Here is a 20,504-nt window from a genome sequence, read left to right on the forward strand (position 1 = left end):
TGCTGAATTTTTATTTCAGGATCAGTGTTGCCTACAGTATTATTTTGAGGCTTCTGATTGGCTGAGGGAACATCATTACAGCGACGATTCGAGTGATGCCAACAACGGCCCCGGTGGTGTAGTGCATTGGATAGAGTGCTGGGCTGATGATCCGAAGGACCCGGGTTCGAATCCCACTCCAAGTTTGGTTGGTTTGGTTAGGTCATGACGGTTTAATTTTATAATTAAAACATTATGAAATTGAATGTGACCCATTTATAGTTTTATTTTATGAACAGAAATATTTTTTTCTGTTAAGCCTTCATTTGATTTTTCATTATTAGCAAGTCTGGTTAGTTTGGTTAGGTTATGATAGTTTATTTTTAGAATAAAAAATAGGATTTGAGGCATTTATAATTTTATTTTATGAACAGAACTATTTTTTCTATTAATAAACCTTTATTAGATTTTTTCATTGTCAGCACGTTTGGTTGGTTTGGTTAGGTTATGACGGTTTAATTTCATAATAAAAAATATAAAATTGAATTTATAATTTCATTCTATGAACAAAAATAATTTTTCAATTACTAAACCTTCGTTATAGTCAATCAGAAGCCTCTAAATGACACTGTTGGCAAAATTAATCCTGAAAAACGAATTATGCTGCCTGTTTGCCTGCTAGCCTGCAGCTCGAAACTCGACGTCCTTACTGTACCCACGGGACGGGCTACTCAGCTTGCGCATGCGCAGAACGCTCTTGGAGCACTTTCCGAGGTAGCTGTTACTTCTGATGTTTATTGGATTCTCACAGCTTTCAGCTGAAACTGTTATTCATTCCTTGAATTAAGTTTTGGTTACAGGCTGTACCAATTTGAAGTAGGTAATGTGATTTTATCAAACGGCTTTTAAAATGTAAAATTTTCCTGTGGTAGGACCTACAGACCCCCCTTTTTTTGGGGGTGCTCCACACCCCCAACCCACCCTTGATACAACCACCACTAACCAGACCCCCAGATTTATTAACAATCGCTCATTCTTGAGCAATCCGAAAAAATAGGTTAAGTGAGCATTTAAAACTTCATAAATAATCCATGCACATACAACATTTATTTGACAATACTTAATAACAAATCACTTCAGGGGCCCTATTTTTTAAATGGTTGACAGTTGAGTCAATCGTCAACACTCAACTCAACAGTCAACCATTTAAAAAATAGGGCCCCAGCTTCAGCACTTTCATTTTCATAATTATAATAACACTTGACTTTTCAAGCAGCTCAAGCATGGCCGCCTTTAACTACTTAAGGAGTTAAAGGCGGCCGTGGCTCAAGTCAAAAGTAAACAGACACCGAAACACTTTCACAATACAAAGATGCTCTGTGTGCTCAGTTCGCAACTGCAACTGTTGAAAGAAGCTACAACTATCTATCTAACAAGTTAAACAGTGAAGCTATTAAACAAATAGCTGCTATCCCAGGAACTGTTCCAAGGCCTTCTGTCATTGACACTACAGTGGTGTTATATAGTCAATGCTTCTGTGCATGTGGAAGCAGAGATGCCCGTGGGTACAGAACGTCGAGTGGGGCCCATTTCATAATAAAGTACAAACGTACAAACTAATATTATTAGTAAATCAGCTGATCGCCCAATGCAAATCTAATGGAAAATACAAGTTACAAATTGTAACTTGTAACTTGTAGTTTATTATGAAATGGGCCCATGGCCTATTTCATAATAAACTACAAACTATAGTTCGGCCGCTTAGAAAACGACCTGCGCGCTAATGCTAAACCAATGCTGGAGGAGGTCGCTTTCTAAGCGGCCGAACTATAATATTATTAGTAAATCAGCTGATCGTCCAATGCAAATCTAATGGAAATTACAAGTTACAAGCTGTAACTTGTAGTTTATTATGAAACGGGCCCCAGGTCGCGGCCTGTAGTTAAAGGTGGACGTGCCCTAAGGGGCTATGTTTTATACACTTCATCTATGGCAAGGCGTAACCCAATCATAGTAGATTTCTCATCCTAATGGAACAGCTGAAGACAATTTTATTCTTAGTTCTGTACGGTTTATGTAGAGGTCGTGTTTTGTTTACAATTTGTTTCCCGTTAATACCTCGTTTTAAAACCTCGTTTAACCAAATAATACGATATAATCATAAACAATAAATTGTCCCTTAGTTATTTAACTAAACAGTAAAGCACAAATCAAGAAATTAACCCTAAAATAATAGAAACAAAATTTCGTCGACACTAGCGCCCAGTGTGGCGTACATGAACTACACATGAAAAACGAGCTTCAAAATTTACAATGGGATGAGAAGTCTACTTACCCAATCCAAGGCCACACTAAAAAAACAACCGAAGCCAAAGCGGAAGAAAAAATCCCTTGGCTCAAATCCAGCATTCCAAAAAGGAATGAGTAATAAACTGGATTCAGAAAATTCTAAAAAAATAGTGAAATAGCCAGCAGACGTCGAGAGTCGGTATGTGATTGTGAATGTGCAGACGATCATTTTATAATCATATCGTTCGTTAATTGTTTGATTATTCGAGAATCGAGACCGACCAACGACCAGTTCCCAGTTATCAGGTTCCACTGACATCAGACATCATCAATGTTGTGACTTGTGTGTGAGTTGTCTCCTTTACATTACCCATTTAAAATAAAAATAAGAGGTAGGTTTTTGTAGAAAACCTTATGCTAACTTAATAGAATGAATTTGTTCATTTCAACTATTCTTAAACACAATTTTTTGTCCAAAGGCATTCTTGTACCAGCTTCTTGTCTAATTAAAACGAAGAATCTTGCAACTTCTAAAACGATGTCTAATGAAGAAACTTTGGCTCAGCAAGCAGCTCCAGGAACAGACACGATATTTGGGAAAATTTTAAGGAAGGAAATCCCTTGTAATTTTATTCACGAGGATGAAAAGGTAATCAATTCACTTCCCAAGAACCACAGGGAACGTATCATCCCGGTTACGTTCAAATAGGTCAAGAAAAATTGTATTTAGCCTAGATGTAACGATACACTTCCATATCTGTTGGCAAAAACAACCGAATGGAAATATCGATTATTCGATATGTGGTTTGGTTAGGTAGGTAAAGTTAACCTAACCTAACTAACCATCTGTTGGCACAAACAAATAACGATCGATTGTTCGATAGTACTATATCATTTGGTTAGTTAGTTAACCTAACCAAACAATATATCTAATGAAACAATCGCATAATCGATATTTTCATTCGGTCGTTTGTGCCAACAGATTTGGAAATTACCCAATAAGTAATTACCCTACCTAAATCGGTTATTTTGATCACTAAGACTTAAGGCCTAGTCTCAGTACAGTACACACACGCTCACTAAGTAACTTAGTATCGCGGTCGGGTCGATCGGATCAGACAACGCGACGATGGACACACGATGGGAGGTCTTTCATCCTCTGTGTTATTTCTTGGACTAAGTGTGTTGGCATTGGTGTGGAAGTCTTAAATCCAACATCAGGCCATGTTTAGCCTGGCTAAGGATGGCCAAGTTTGTCTAAAATATTGAATTGCCACCTTTAACTACCAGAAAAGTCCCTGAAAGACAATGCACCTTTGAAACTAATATTCTTTAGACCTATAGTTTCATATTAGGCCTACTGTAGATGCATTTTGATGTGTTTTAGTGTGTGGCATTTCATGATGTGAATCCCCAAGCTCCTGTTCACTTCTTGGTGATTCCAAGAAAACCCATCTCGATGCTTTCGAATGCAGTGCCATCAGATAGTGAGGTGAGTTAATCCATTACTTTTTCCAGTTTCGGTACTGTAAATATGTGTTTTAGGGGTTGTTTAATAGAATTTACTAATTTCCATATTTAACAACAGTATCTTTATTACTGAACTCAATCTGTGTGCAACTTGTAAATAAATCAAATGTAAACAATAACAATAAAGAAATAATATGACATATGATTATAAGCAGATCAAGGAATACTTTTAACCAAACATGCCCCTTTTCACAAATCTAATTTTTTTGGAGCTTTGACTATCCTTGTTCTGGTACGTTCAATGAAGGGTCGAATATACCACGAATTACGACGCAACTTTCTCCCATTTACTTCAACAATGTATGATCTGTTTCCCAGCACATCAACTATTAACCCTTCTTCCCACTGAAGGTTGGAAACATTCCTGATTATCCCTCCGAGTGTCCCTTGTTTTGGCCTTAACACGTTCACTGCGTTACGAGATCCCGGGGTCTCGTATCGCACCTAGCCCGTGGTGCGGGACCGACAACTTGCTATTTTTCCGTAAATTACGACATTGATATTTTGACCTACGATTATCGTAAATAAATGAAACTTGTACATAAATAATGTATTTTTATTGCTGAAACAGCTGGCATTCATGAAACAAACGAGATACATAGATCTCGTAACGCACTGAAGTAATAAACCTTTACTTTATTACGATACGAGACCTCTGGATCTCGTATCAAAAATAGTTGCTCCAAGCGCCACAGGTGGCGATAGTAGTCTAACATCAACAGAGAGCGCTAGGGTTATTTGTTGGTATATTGAAAGCTAACCTAATCATTGCGTTTTAGTGTGGTTAACTGTGTGTACACTGTTTATTGAGTTTTTGTAAGTATGTTTTCGTCCGATGAGGACAACCCTGACGACCCTCAAGTCCCTGACGATCCTGCTAAGGTGTACAATACGCGTAAACGACCAAAACTTATTGTTGTGAATGCCAGTAATAGTGCTTTCTTGGAACAACTGGTTACGGAAGGATTGGATGGGCCGGTACCTAGTAGTGCATTATCCGAAAGTAGTGACGATGAGCAAGAACTATGTGATTTCGATGGAAGCGATATTGAAGATCCTGACTATGTACCATCATCGGACGATGCTTCGTCAGGTGGCGATGGAGAAAACGATGAAGATGACAACTGCGAGATGGATGTGACAGCGATGACGGATGGGAGAACATTTCGTCAAGATTGTGACCAACGCCGTAAACTAACCGGCAGACATCTTGTCAACCACACACTCGGCGGAGGCGGAGACGATTGGACAATGGGCGAAGGCGGGGACGACGGAGCAGTCGGCAGAGGCGGGGACGATGGAACAGTCGGCGGAGGCGGCGAAGATGGAACAGTTGGTGGACGAGGTGAGGAAGATGGAACAGTCGGTGGAGGTGGTAGGGGCACGATCACGACCTCAGGTGGTACCAGCACATCGGAAGGACCTGACATAAACCAATTCGGGTGCTGTTGGGTCGAAGACAAATCACCTTTTACTTTACCTGAGACAGTTTATTTTGAAGAGTTTTGTGGAAATTCAAAAGTGAACATTAACGTTGACAACCCGGCTTCACCTATTGATATTTATCTCCACTTTCTAGACGAAGAGCTCTGGGACTACATGGCCCAAGAAACAAACAGGTATGCTATTCAATTTTTATCATCTAACCAACCTTCTGCAAAATCAAGGTCTAATGATTGGCTTCCCACAACATCTGCTGAAATGAAAAAATTCGTAGGTATTATGATTTGTATGGGCCTAGTTCAACTGCCGCACATCAATTTGTATTGGTCTAAGAATCCGTTATATGGAAACCCGTTGATTAAACAAACCATGACGAGAGACCGCTTCTTGTTGATAAAGAAGTTTTGGCATTTTGTGAATAATGAACGGATTCCTGACCAAAATGACCGTTTAGCTAAGATAAGAGTAATTGTGAATTACCTCAACTCAGCATACATGTATACGTTGGAACCTGGCAAGGATCTTGTAATAGACGAAACAATGATACCATGGCGAGGGAGGCTTGTTTTCAAACAATACATAAAGAATAAGGCCCATAAGTATGGAGTGAAAGTGTATAAGCTGTGTACAGTTGACGGCTATACACTTAAAATGATTTTGTATGCTGGGAAGAGCACAAACAGCCCCCATGGGCACACCTATGATGTGGTTTTAGATCTAATGGGGGATTTTGAAAGTGACGATGTCCTGATTGAAGGATTTCTCAACAAAGGAAGGACCTTAATAACTGACAACTTTTACACTGGCATACCCATCGTCGAAAAACTCCTAGAACTGAAAACGAGGATGTGTGGAACAGTAAATGTGAACAGAAAGGGATTGCCTTAAGGATTGAAAACTAAGTTGAAAAGGGGCCAATGCATTGGATTTAAGTGCCAGCATGGTACGAAAGTGGTAAAATGGACGGACAAAAGAAACGTGACAATGGTGTCATCATCCCCTAATCATGACAGTGCCCTAGTAAATTCAGGGAGAAGAAATAGAACAAATGAGCCGATACTGAAACGTAAGTGTGTGCTTGACTATAATAACGTGAAGAAGGGAGTTGACTACAGTGATCAGATGTCGTCATACTACACAACGTTACGAAGAAATCTCAAGTGGTATAAAAAAGTTGCCCTTGAGCTCATCACGGGAACCACATTGGTGAACTCGTGGGTTATTTACGGGAAGCTGAACAACGACAAAATGCCTATGCTTAAGTTTAGGGAATCAGTTGCTTTAAGCCTAATGGGCCTGGACGAGGCTCCTGTAAGACATATGACACCACCACAAAGAAAGAGGCCAGCTCATTCTCTCAGCAAATCAGAGGGTGAGGGAAAGAAGAAAAGGCGTCGTTGCAGGGGATGCTATGAGAAACTAAGGAAAACATCCTCTTCAAGAGAGGCTGATAAGAAAACCAAAACAGTGAACACCTTCTGCAAAGACTGTCCAGACCAACCCTTTTTTTGCCTGGAATGTTTCAATGAGAAACATGTGTAATTTTAATTTTAGTATTCAGTGTCTTTGAGAACATCAACATTTTATTCGTATGAAAAATATAAGAATCTTGAAAGGCTTATTTGACAAAATATTTTATTACTACAGTATATTTGTTTAGATATTTTCATTCAACACTTAAAACATTGGAATTTTTATTTTGTATAATAATATTACACATTTTTTCTATATTGCAATCCATGTTTTAAAATTGTAATGGAATAAATAATGTGCAAACATATTATTCATTTATAATTTTTTACCCTAGAATCAGCCATGAGAAAACGTATTATTATAAAAAGTTTAATTTTATATCTATAAAGTGATAAAATATTAATTTTATTGCAGTCGATTATTGTAAATAAATAGAAATCACATGTTTTATTGTAAATAAATACAAATAAATTATGAAGTATTACAAATGTGCGATACGAGATCTCGGGGTCTCGTACAATGACGTCATATTCAGTTCCTGGGCTGGCTGAAGATTGTCAACATTGTACTGGTTCAAATAAACAAACACAGAGCGCCCACTCTCCATTTATTTTGAGGTTATGATGCGCAAAAGATTACTGCGCAACGTAATCTCAGGGTCTCGTATCGCACCTGGGTAATCATAGCGGACGAGACCTATAGATCTCGTAACGCACCAGTGTAATAATGCGGGAAAATATATAACGCAGTGAACGTGTTAATGTCTGCCTCTATTTTTAGCTCATTTGCAAGGTTTTATTAAAACGGATCTGAGAAGCTTAAAAACAATGTTAATTATACTGTTCTATATACCATTTTGTTTGGAAAATCATGGGCTTCAATATTATATATAAAACATAAGGAACATTTGTTTAAAAAAAATTTTTTAGGTAAAAAAAATATATTTTGGAAAAAAAAAATAAGTTTGCGCTCAATGAAATTGTATAAATTATAGGCCTATAAATATTTGAAAATAGCCACTTTGTTCTAAATTTTATGAGGATTACAAATATATAATCATATAGTGAGATAAGTTATCAAATAAATAAGTTATGAGTGAAAAACAGATTTCAGTACATTGCGTTTAGCTAAGAATAAAAAGCCTAACCATAGCTAGGAATCTGGCTGATAATTTACATCAATATCACTACCTACTTCTTCAGGATCATCAACCAGCCCTTCAAAATCACTTAAATCTTCTTATAATGTATACCTAACTCGATCCAGTTCAATCCGATTCAGTCAGTCATAGAGCCTTTGCCGTAAACAGTGTTCGTGAGTCGCTGCAGCGACGCATGACACTACACAAAGTGAGGGTTAATACTTTTTGTCCCTTCATGAAAACACTGGTTTTCTTTAGTGCTGTTCTATTATACTGCATACCCTGGCCAAGTTTGCTTGTCACTTCTTTATCATCAATAATCTGTGGTTTAAGTTTTGATGGTGTTACAGGTATCTTAGTGTTCAGAACTCTACTTTGAAGTAGTTGCGAAGGAGAATACCTAAGATTCGCAACTGGAGATGACCGATAATTTAGCAGATATAAACTAAAGTCTGACTTTTCATGCTTTGACTTTTGCAACATTGACTTAACCCACTGCTTTCTCCGCGAGTCCATTACTGCGAGGATAATGGGGCTAGTAAACTTTACTTTAAACTTCCACAATTTACTGAAGTCAATGAATTCATAATAGTTGAATGGGACATTGTCACTTACAAAAATACTTCGTATTCCAAAACGAGCAAAAATTGGCTTCAATGCTGCAATGACAGTTGTTGCTTTTTTATCTCGAATACGCTCAACTTCAATCCATCTTGAGTAATAATCTATTAACACTAAATAACTTTGATTGTCGAAATCAGCTATGTCTGCCGCTACCTTGTAAAAAGGCATGTCAAAAACTTCATGAGGTTGAAGTGGCTCTTTCAATTTTGCTCGCATAAACTTAGCGCAAGTAGCACAGCTATCAATAAGATTTTTCAAATCTGAAATTAATCCAGGCCAGTAAACAAGTTCTTGAGCTTTCTTCTTTAACTTGTTTCACAGTCAGGCTTAACACCATTACAATCAAATTCTTGTCCTAAAAATCACACTTTTTCAAAAAAGTATTGAATTTTATCCTTATTCAGTTGAATGTGGCTTTTCCTTGCCACATTGATAACTCAAGTAGGCTACAATTTTGTACAACTCTTCTTTTGTTTCTGCTGCACACAGTATATCGTCAAAGTACACTACTACCCCCTTAACGTCACTAAAAAACTTTGATGTTGTTAAATAAATAAATAAATAAAAAGGCCTTTATTTGCGAGCGAGTTTCATAATACATGGTTTTCAAACTAACTCAAGTCACTAAATCTAAACTATCCTAATATATTTACATAAGTATATACAAACAAATTACAATAGAATAATTACAATATACATTTTACATTTGTTTTTTTCATTGCGGCCCTGAATGTGTTGTACGATTTTGAACACTTAATCTCTTGAGGGAGGCCATTGTACAACTGCGGGCCGAAATAAGAAAAAGACTTTCTTCCAGCCTCAATCCTCACTTTAGGAAAGTGAAGCTTGCGGTCGGAGCGAGTACTACGCAGACAGATCTCCCTCCTGTACTTCAGCCTCTCGCTGAGGTAATGAGGCTCTCCCAGCGTGAGCACTTTGTGGACCAGGCAGCAGGTCAGCTTTCTGCACATGTCATCCATTGGGATGAGCTTAGCAGCATCTCTGTAGGAGGACACGTGTTCAAAGCGACTAAGGCCAAAAATGAACCTTATGGCAGAATTTTGAATTCTCTGAACTCTTGCCATATCCTCCTTAGAGATGCTGTTTCCATATGCAGGAAAGCAATATGTGAAGGCTGGAAGGACCAAGGACCGCATGAGTTGCGTTTTGGCAAATTCTGGCAGGAGAGTTTTGAATCTGCTAAGACCTCTCAATCTTCCCACTGCGCGTTGGACTGCAGATGTGACGTGGTCAGAAAAAGAGAGGTCTTTGTCAAGTACAACACCAAGCGTGTTGACAGTGTCACAGACAGACAATCCCATGCCATCAAGGGTGACTTTAATGTCAGATTTTCTCAACTCCTGCATTAGAATATGTGGTCCAGTATGCATGACAACACACTTGTCAACGTTCAATCCAAGGCCATTCATGACAGACCATTGAAAAATGCTGTGCAAATCAGCATTGATGAGTTCAATTGCTGCGGATGTCATGTCTGGCTTGTATGACAAGTGTAATTGACAGTCATCAGCATACAAGTGTGCTGTACAATATTTTACACTTCTGGGCAAGTCAGACGTGTATAAATTGAACAGCACAGGGCCTAAACAACTACCTTGAGGAACACCTCGCAATTTGCAAAGTGATCACTTCATGAGATGAAATACTCGGCTTCAACCAAGATTCCGAAACAGCTATCAAATCAAAATCCCTGTATTTGAATATCTCCCTAACCTCATCAATATGGGAGCGCAGTGACTGGGCGTTGATGTGTGCCGCCTTTAGTTTCTTGGGGTAAGGAGATAAGGAGCGAGAGAGATAGTCGGCAGTTGATAGTGGGTGCTGGGAGGGGGGTGAGAGGGGAGTGATAAGCCGGCCGGTGTGACGAGCACCAAGACATGGACTAGCTATCCTGGGTCTACGGGTCGCAGCGCCACGGCAGGCACATCACAGGCACACACAAACATCGTGATCACTGACACATACACACACACATGCAACCACTCACTCAACTCAATACATGAAGTAAACTGCATGAATCTCCTAGCAAAATTTGTATTTTATTTTATTTTTATTATTACCTACTATTATTTATTTTATTATTTTTTTTTTTTTTTTTACTAAACACGTGAAACAGTATAGACTCCGAAAATAATAAGCATTGTATTAGTAAATAAATTAAATTTTCTCAAAATGTATAGCCTATAAATAAGAAAATAATTGTAAATTTACAGTTTTGACTAAGCTTTCCTAAGCAAATGTACTATATTCAGATACAGACCTATTTCATATTCATAAATATATTTAAAAAAGGCAGGTAAAAAATATACAATGTTTTGTAACGAGTTTAAGTTAGGCCTACCTAGAAAGAATGCAATTTATAACAATACAATACGGGTAACAAATGTACTGTATATATTAACTGAAATATGAAACAAATACTGAATTGAAATAAGAATTAAAATTATTTTAAAAATAAATAAAATAAGCGCTTTGCATGTAAATAACTATAATAAATCATTTATCCCTCATTATTTACTAACTGTAGACATAACATAGATGAAACGAAACTTATTAGTCCTATAAATTAAACAGATATAGTAATAGTTAACCAGGAGTATATTACAGTAAAAAAAGAATAATCGTCTTGTAATGATTTACAGTAACTAACTTAAAATATTGCTTTTGTATAAAAAAGAAAACATATACTGTTAGAAAAATAAAAAGCTGATGCGAAAGACAATTTGTTAGCATTAATTAAATGAAAACTAATCAAGACTAAAATCTTATCTGGGTGAGTTGGTCCTGGAGCCAGTCGGCGTCGTGTTTCGCACCTCGGGCGGCGTCGTGTTTCGCACCTCGGGCGGAAGGTCTGCCATACTCGTTGCCACGTGCTTCTCCCCTTTGTTCACCCACAGCACCCTGCCGTCGAGTGTCCATACATTTTTGGCGCCGTATTTTGACACGACCCTCCGATACACCTGAAGTCGACGATGTGTCAGGTCCTCCCTGATGATTATGCCAGATCCTTTCAGCTTCTTCTTCGACTCAAAGACTGCACGACGTGTTCTGTAGGATGTAAATCGAACTATTATCGGTCGGTGTCGCACCAACTCACCATCCTCCAACTCCTGATGTGGACCGACGCGATGCGACCGTGAGATGGCGTCCCTGGGAACATCGATTCCGAGTTTTTTGCGGCATAACTCAACCACCAGAGCATCCGTATCTTCATCCTTCTTCTCTTCAATGCCAAACACACGAATATTGTCCCGTCACTGGTATTGCTCCAACTCATCAGTCCTGTCCTCCAGCCTCTCGTTGGCCACATTTAGCTTATTTCTTAAATAACTAACATCATCTTGCAGCTTGCCTATGACTTCATTAAATGTTGCTAATGCTGCTTCCACTGCTACTTGTACAGCCTTCTCCACTGCCGTCTGTATTGCCGCGAGTAGAGCCGCGTCGACGTTGTCAGTGCGGCCGGCTGGCATTGTTGTTGTTTTGGCAGTACCGGTACTCGTCGCTGGAGCTGCAGCCGGGTCTGATAACGAGCGCTGGAGTTCTTCTTTACCGCCACTGGACAGCAGCACCGACTTGCCTTTGGTACCGGATCGCAACTTCTGTGGCGAACGAAACATAAAATTTTCTTTGAGGTTAGAAAACTTTAAACAACTTTATATTCACTAATATTAAATAGACCAATAAATTAAGTAAAACAATACGAAGATAAACTATGGAACTTCTTGTATATACACTAAAACAATAAATAACTGTCAATTTAAAACAAATGTAGCATCAAAAATCACGGAGCCGAACTGAACACGCGTTCACTCAAGCAAGTTCATCCCCTCTCTCCCGTTTTTGGCGTAGCAACTTTAGGCAAAGGTTTCACGTAGGCAATCTTCCAACTGCTAGGAAAAACACCAGAGGCCAGGCTCATATTTAATAAATGTGTAATTGCTCCTAATGCATATGGGCTAACAGATTTTATCATTTCTATAGATATATCATCAGCACCTAGAGCTTTTGATTTTATCGAGTTCATTGCCTCCTTAACATCATTTTCTGTAATACGTTTGAAATTAAACCTATCATTATCTCCGTGTTTTTTATCTTTTTGAAATATATTCAGTATCTCAATATCTATATCTTTTCCCGATCCCATATTGGTGAAATATTCATTTATTCTGTTAATATCTAAATCAGGGGGGAGCACACTATTTCTCTTACTACTTATAATCTCACTCACAAATTTTTAAACAATTCCAGAACTCTGCAGGTTTTTCACATTTTGCAAGCTTGTTAGAGAAGAATCTTTTTTTAGCCTCTAGTATCATGGAATTCAATTTATTCCTCGATGTCTTGTACTCATACCAGTCCGAAGAATCTCTGGTCTTCCAGTATTTGTTACGGTGCTTATTTTTTAAAAGTGACAATTCTTTAATCTTTTCATTTATCCAAGGAGCCTTTTACCGTGTTACCTTCTTACAAACAACAGGAGCAACCTCATCAAACACCTTCTTTATATTATCGGTAATGAATTTCTCTATCTCATCAGGAGACTCTAATTTGTACACATAGTTCCAGTTAATATCAGCAATTATATTTAGTGCAGTATCAACATTGAATTTGGAATAATCTCTATATGTGATTAGCTTCGACCCCCTTTTGTCTTTCTGACAAGATATACAACAATATATTAATTTATGATCAGTCATCCTCATTCCTCTGTGGTCAACTATGCTGGGGGTGTCTATGACACTATATTGTATATCTGGTATATTGCTATATTGGTATATATACTATATTGTATATCTGGTATATATTACTATCTGGTATATTGTTTCATGAAAGTACTCTGGAAGAACTGAGAGACCAAATGGTGCTTGTAAATAACGATAAGTGCCAAACGGAGTGCTAAATGTACACAGTTTTGAAGACTCTGGATCCAAGGGAACCTGATGGAACCCAACCTTCAAATCAAACACACAGAAGTATTTTTTCTTCGCTAACTTAGTGGTAATTTCATCAAGAGTTGGAATTAAAACATAGTCTCAAATCAAACTTTTATTCAATTCCTTTGGGTCTAGACAAACTCTCAAATCTCCAGTTTTATGTTTTTCCACTATAACAAGGTTGTGTACCCATTCTCCAGATTCACATTTCTCAATTATGTTTCTTGATACCAAAGAATCCAGCTTCTGCTTAAGACGATCCATTAATTTGTTAGGTATTCTACGGGCAGGTGAACTTCTTGGAACAGCCCCTTCCTTAAGTTTCAGTTTCAGTACTTCAGGAAAACAACCTTGGTTTACAAATACATCTTTATTCTCTTCAACCAGCGTTTGTACATCGGGTATTTTGTTTAGGCCTACTGCATCAATAGATATTCTCTTGATGAGGTCCATTGCAATAGATGAATTAAGTCCTATTATTGGCGTCGCCTTTTCAGAATCAACCACAATAAATGTGATGTTGTACAATTTAGAAGCCACTGTAACTGGCAGTGTTACTTCCCCCACTGTGATTATCTTGAACCCACAAAAAGCCTCAAGCTTGATTGTTGATGGATTGTTGACCCCAAAGCACTTAGGCACTTAGGTAGAGATAAGCTATCAAGATCTTTGGTGGAAAGAATATTAACATCTGCACCAGTGTCAATCTTAAATACAATCTTCTTTGCATTTATATTTAATGTTATTGTCCAGTGACTTGCTTTGATCCTTTTAACATTGACTATAGCCCCTACTTCATCGTTAAGCATCCACTCTGACTGTGTTTCATCAATTTGAGCAGTTGATTCTAATTCATGGCCATTAAAAATTTTTGTCTTGCATACTTTAGCAAAGTGATTGGGTTTTTGACATTTTAAGCATACTTTATTTTGTGCAGGACAAGGTTGGCCTTTGTGAAAATATCCACATCGTGAACATCTTGCACCCTCATTATCATAAGCTCTAGGCCTGATTATTGAGGAATTACCATTTGTAGCTTGGCTGTAATTTTGCTTATTCGTCTGTGGTTTTTTAGTCTTGTTAATAGTAACGTCATCAATATAGGTTGGCTGATAATTTTTCATCAATTGCTTCAAGTTTTCTTCTACTGTTTCTACGCATCTGCAGTAATCAATTACTTTTTCAAGAGGAACATTGTCTCTTAGAAGGCCTCTATAACGCTAACAGAGGAAATTCCAACTATGATTTGGGACCGTAGGAGTTTATCTTCTTGATCTCTAAATTCGCAAGGGCTTACAAGTGACTTTAACCCTCCCAGTGTTACTTGACGAAAATTCGACAAGCAGCACACTTTGTGTAGTGTTACTTGTCGATTTTTCAACACGCAGACATCGTTTACGGCGAAGGCTCTATGACTGACTGAATCGGATTGAACTGGATCGAGTTAGGTATCGTTCTTTCCGTTATATTCTAAGCTTTCTCCAGAGGTCTGTCTCAGCGCTGTATGTTCTCCGAGCCGATCGTAATTGTAGCAGACAGCTGACGTGCGTGTATTTGTAAACAGCTAGGTTACCCTCGGACCGATGACTGATGTGTTTTATTACGTTTATCATTGTTTTAGTGTTAAGAATCAAAAGTAGTGATATACGTGGTGCATTATAAGAAGATTTAAGTGGTTTTGAAGTGCTGGTTGATGATCCTGAAGAAGTAGGTAGTGATATTGATGTAAATTATCAGCCAGATTCCTAGCTATGGTTAGGCTATGCATTCTTAGCTAAACACTATGTACTGAAATCTGTTTTTTGCCCATAACTTATTTATATGCAAATTTACTTCCTTATATTATTATATATTTGTAATCCTCATAAAATTTAGAACAAAGTGGCTATTTTCAAATATTTATAGGCCTATAATTTATACAATTTCATTGAGCGCAAACTTATTTTTTTTTCAATTTTTCCAAAATAATTTTTTTTTACACCTAAAAAATTTTTTTGAAACAAATATTCCTTATGTTTTATGTATGATATTGAAGCCCATGATTTTCCAAACAAAATGGTATATAGAACATTAGAATTAACATTGTTTTAAGCTTCTCAGATCCGTTTTAATAAAACCTTGCAAATGCGCTAAAAATAGGTGGACATTAAGGCCTTAACTATGGACACTTGGAGGGTTAAATCAATCAAATATTTATCAAAACTTTCCCCATCTCTCTGTTTACGAGTTAAGAAACGATGTATTGCCATAGTCTCATTCTTTTTAGGAATACAGTGTTTTTCCAACGTGTTTAAGATACTTAAGACTGTTTCATCCTCATTTTCTGCATCTCTCTTCAGTGTGTTGTAAAGCTTTAAAGCTTCAGCCCCTAAAAGGTTCTTCAATCTTGCAACTTGTACTTTGTTTGACTTTTTGTCTGTTTCAGTTGCTTCAAAGTATAGTAATATTTCTTCTTTGAACCTCTTATAATTGGTGGCAATATTACCATTAACAACATTCAACTCTTCAGGTTTATTAACCCTTAGAGTGCCAGGCGAGAAATAAAAGTAACGCTCAAAAAATGCCGAGCGCGATCTGGCGATTTTTAGGTTAAAATTTCGTAAAAACCGAATTTTCGATATTTCGACCAACGAAAATCGATGTATCGCATCTAGTAACTTTCGACTCAATGTTAATATATGGGTTAAAAGAATCCGAGTATCCATTCGGTTGTTATGACAACTGTTCGATCATTACGAAACGTCCGGTCAGCCGGACGTTGGCACTTTTGGCTCGTTCTAAAAACGTCCGGTTCCCCGGACGTTGGCACTCAAAGGGTTAAAATCCATTTTGATCTTTCTTTTCTTTTTGAATTCCCTTATTTACTTTATTATTCTTGACTGCGCCATGTTTAATAGAATTTACTAATTTCCATATTTAACAAAAGTATCTTTATTACTGAACTCAATCTGTGTACAACTTGTAAATAAATCAAATGTAAACAATAACAATAAAGAAATAATATGACATATGATTATAAGCAGATCAAGGAATACTTTTAACCAAACAGGGTTTGCATTTGATTTTAAAACTTATTTTTTTCATTCTACTTCTTTCTCCATGGAAAACGATCAAATATTTCTAGACTAGGTGAAACCCGTCGAAATCGACGGTCCTTTTAAGGCTTACATTAATTTATCTAACTGTGATAAATAGATTGAAATTATAAAAAATGTGAGCATTTAGCATTATTTAATGAGTACTAGTGGTCGTCCTGTGGTCGAAACTCGACCAAAAATAATTAATGTACAGACTTCTCTATTTTCTCCCCACACTGTAAATAAAACATGTGATTGGGATTTCTTCCATTTGTTTTGATTTTCCGTTTACATTTTGTTGTTATTTCGTCACCATCATGGCAACCCAGTTGGTCCATGTTAATTTTTTGAAGTTTTCAAATTCGTTTTTTGTGCTTATTGTTTAGCCTATTTTAATTTATAAAGGGATTCTGCACATCTACAGGCAAATATCTTTCTAACAGTATGCGTAGATTTCCCCTGCGATGCACACGAGCTGAGAAAAAAGGTTTTAAAGAAACATGCTTGCCTATTAATATATAGAAGATAAGTGTAAAAACAATAATGACTATTGGCACTATTGCGTTAGTTACAAAGTATGGTTTATAAGCATTCAATGAATAAAATATTTCCCATGCCGTTGTCTTCGGAGATATTATTTCTATGTTAACTGGTTTCTCTTCTTTTTAAATAGTATTAAAATCATATTGTTGGATCTTTTGTGGTAAACACTTCCGCGATTTCATCAGTGTAATGCATATTACATCTATGCTTTTATTTGAGGAAAAATATCTGTTTGTTAAGAAGGCACGTTCTTACTTCATAGAAAGCCCACCTTTAAGCTGTGTAAGTTTGATTTTTTACCTTCGTCACGTCGGTCAACATGTTGTACTTCTGTGCCAATAAATAACCCTCTAGCATAGTTTTGAGAATTCGGTCATGGGGTTAGGGTGCGTTCACAAAGAAAGCTGGTTACAAGCGCTTGTTGGCAAGCTCTTGCAAGCTCGAACCGGCGTGAGAAAAGTTAACATAGTATCAAGCGGGTGCGTTCACAGACAAAGCTTGCCCCGGCTAGCAAGCGCTTGTTACAAGCTCTGACAAGCACGCAAGAACGTTTCGTACTTGTTTTCCAGCGCTTGTTGACCGAACCAGTCAGTTACAAACTACTAACAGTGCAGTATGGATTATGATTAGTTGATAGCTCAAGTATTTAGGGCTTCCAATTTCCAAAAATATATATTACCCTAGAATTTTCAATAACGTAACCAATGGGACAAATATAACATATGTATTAAGATGATAGAGAAACACATTTAATTCAATATTAATTAAGTGTTGGATTTTTATAGATGAAACTTGTATACTTTTACTTTATTTACCTAGAAAATTAATCATTTGAATATATCTCACAATATTATTTGCATCATAATTAATCAGCTACATAGGGTGTTTAAAACTCCCTTCGAGTATTTTTTAGGTTTTATTATTGGTAGGCTACAAAATTTGTTCTGGTGCATGGATAGGTTGCTTATGCCAACCTCCCCCAAAACTTCACCAAAACACATTCAATTTTTTTGAGGATGTAATTAAACGTGGTTAACTCCATGCTAATATAAGAAAAACCCTCACTTTGTCCAATTTCAATTGAGGGAATAAATGGTGGTATTCCCGAACCTACCTCTTCCGCGGTTAATTGCATGAACACAAACTTTCCTTCTACGAATTTTTAATTCTAAATTTTCAATAAAAAAAAAACTCTTTATCACTTGAGGAAGATATTGTCTCAACCAGAGCTGAGACTACACTGAGCTTGAAATGCAAGCGTTTGTTGTGAACACACAACAGCATTCTCAAGCGCTTGGAACAAGCGCTGAAAGTAAGTTACTTGTAATCAGCTTTCTTTGTGAACGCACCCTTACTGTTAAAGCTGGAATTCCTTGACATGCTGATTTCAGTTGTCTCAGCCTTGTCAATTACTTATTAATTAATTTTTAACAGTCAAATAGTAGTGTTTTTTTTTAAATTTCTCACGAGCAAGTGAAATTCCGATCAACGCATAGGCCAAACCATAGCACCTAGAAGTATGAGATTTTGCATGTACATATTCCTCTCTTAGCATAGGCAGACAAGGAGCGATTTTACAAAATTCCCAAAGGGCTTTGGCCTACAGAAGGTCAAAGTTAGCATGGATTTTGTATAGGAAGAATAATTTGTTTTTGGGTTTTTGTTTACAATTGTTTGCAATTTATTTAATCATCAGCTGTTAACTAGTGTCATTTCGGACCATATAAACATCATATTTGTGTGTCTGTGAAATTAGCCTAATTTATTGTGGCATTTTAGTTTTAAATCAACTTCTGATATGTCTGATAATTGTTGAAGAAAGTAGAATTGAACCTAGTTTTTTATTGCATTTTAATCTTTAGGTACTTATGATATAGGGTTCTGTTAATATTTTTGTAGTTGTTTAAACCATTTCATACTATGGACAGAGGTTTTAAATGTTATTGGCGAGTTCGTTCCACACAATATCATTCACCTCAGAGGAGATGGTGCGTGTTTATTTACTTCACTCTCATTCATAATTCTCTTTATACACATACACACACTAACTGTGTGCAAAGCAATTGTTGAACTTGTTGTGAGGAACCATAAACAAAGCACAGAGACAGTCACTTAAGATCGCAGGACTAGATCTAAGAAAGGATTGTTTTTATCATGGACAATTTTATGTTGCATGTTCACGGATCAGCTCAGCCACGAGTTTGGTGATGCTAGCACGTTGTATGCAAAGAAATTCTGTAAATAATAAAAAATAGTATGAATAACAAACAAATGTTGACATGTTTGCTGCTGACAACTCCGATCGGAGTCATGCCATACTGGTACAGCGTGCGTACGACTCCGGTCGGAGTCACAGTGCAGTGTTATACAAGTTGGTCCACTGTGACCTCCGCATTTATCGGGGATCAACTAAACTATGTCCACATGTTGTGCCGGTCATATACTTTAATTTGGTGTACGCTGGGTTTAGGTTGGTAATAAAATTCCCCATAAAATCCCGTCTGGCAATGCTTTTTGTCTCTAAGAGCCACATTACAAAGACACTGGCTACGGATGCAGGCGGTACTGCTATCTGTGAGTTTTTCAGTGAACTACGTCCACTCTCGGGTTACAACAGAACCATTACCACCGCTTTTTTGCTGCTGTCAAGACTGAAATATTTGTATCACTATTGTGTTCACTGATCGCTGGCACGCTGAGGTTCCGTAGAATTTTGACCGCCCCGAAATGGAATTCTCGCAGCTAACGTGTTAAACTGCAGTTTTAATCATTATTGTAAAATGAAATATAAAAATGAAAATATTTTATTGTTTATTTAATGTGATTTATTTTATGATAATCTGGCGCTTAAACACTAATTTCAACCAATTTGTTTACAAACAGCTTCTAGGCCATCTGATGGTGACGGCAGCCAAAGTGGCTAAAGACCTCGGTTTGGAGGAGGATGGCTACCGACTGGTAGTCAACAATGGCCGAAACGGCTGTCAGTCTGTCTACCACCTCCACTTACACATCCTCGGCGGCCGACAGCTCAAGTGGCCCCCAGGCTAAACCGACCTAGATTGTAAATTTATTAGCATTGGGAAATTTTGTATCACACTTGAAAAATATTATTCAATTAAAATTTTATGACTTTTACATGTAATAGCAAACATTTATTAAATAGGTTTATTCAATATCAATTTGGAGTTTAACTGTTACATAGTCTTAAGTTAGTTGTGATTCAATAAATAATTTTCAAAAGCAGGTTGGATAGTTGTGTACTTTTTAAATATTACAACCTTCTACTCTTTTTCTAAACATTTTAGTTTGTTAATAAAACTTAGCTGCTCACAGTGTGCGCCTACCTCCGTTTCAGGGTAAACCATAGTGACTGCCAGTTGAGGTTAAAAATTTAGTCGTGTTTAGTATTTTTCACATATTTAAAAACAAAATCTAACACCTTAG

General features: G+C 37.1%; 1 protein-coding gene across 3 annotated transcripts; it reads left to right on the forward strand.

Annotated features, from left to right (window-relative positions):
* Window positions 1–2,476: 2,476 nt before the first annotated feature.
* LOC128991774 (adenosine 5'-monophosphoramidase HINT1-like) lies at window positions 2,477–20,304 on the forward strand. 3 transcript variants are annotated; one of them, XM_054414958.1, is made up of 4 exons: window positions 2,477–2,660; window positions 2,748–2,917; window positions 3,656–3,760; window positions 19,941–20,304. In XM_054414958.1, the coding sequence occupies exons 2-4, from the start codon at window positions 2,807–2,809 to the stop codon at window positions 20,106–20,108; spliced, it is 384 nt and encodes a 127-aa protein (XP_054270933.1). In that variant the 5' UTR covers window positions 2,477–2,660; window positions 2,748–2,806; the 3' UTR covers window positions 20,109–20,304. The 3 variants fall into 3 exon arrangements, with proteins under 3 accessions (XP_054270933.1, XP_054270934.1, XP_054270932.1); XM_054414959.1 differs by having other exon boundaries at window positions 2,477–2,615; XM_054414957.1 differs by having other exon boundaries at window positions 2,622–2,917.
* Window positions 20,305–20,504: the final 200 nt, after the last annotated feature.

Source organism: Macrosteles quadrilineatus, unplaced genomic scaffold (genome assembly GCF_028750875.1).
Source record: "Macrosteles quadrilineatus isolate MER2022 unplaced genomic scaffold, UCM_ALF_1.0 Scaffold_4__1_contigs__length_99947679, whole genome shotgun sequence".
NCBI classification, from domain to species: Eukaryota; Metazoa; Arthropoda; class Insecta; order Hemiptera; family Cicadellidae; genus Macrosteles; species Macrosteles quadrilineatus.

Coding starts and splice junctions, on each gene's coding strand:
- LOC128991774 (XM_054414957.1), top strand. CDS start 2,699: ATGAATTTGTTCATTTCAACTATTCTTAAACACAATTTTTTGTCCAAA. Junction 2,918..3,655: donor TTATTCACGAGGATGAAAAG/GTAATCAATTCA, acceptor GATGTGTTTTAG/TGTGTGGCATTTCATGATGT. Junction 3,761..19,940: donor CAGTGCCATCAGATAGTGAG/GTGAGTTAATCC, acceptor GTTTACAAACAG/CTTCTAGGCCATCTGATGGT.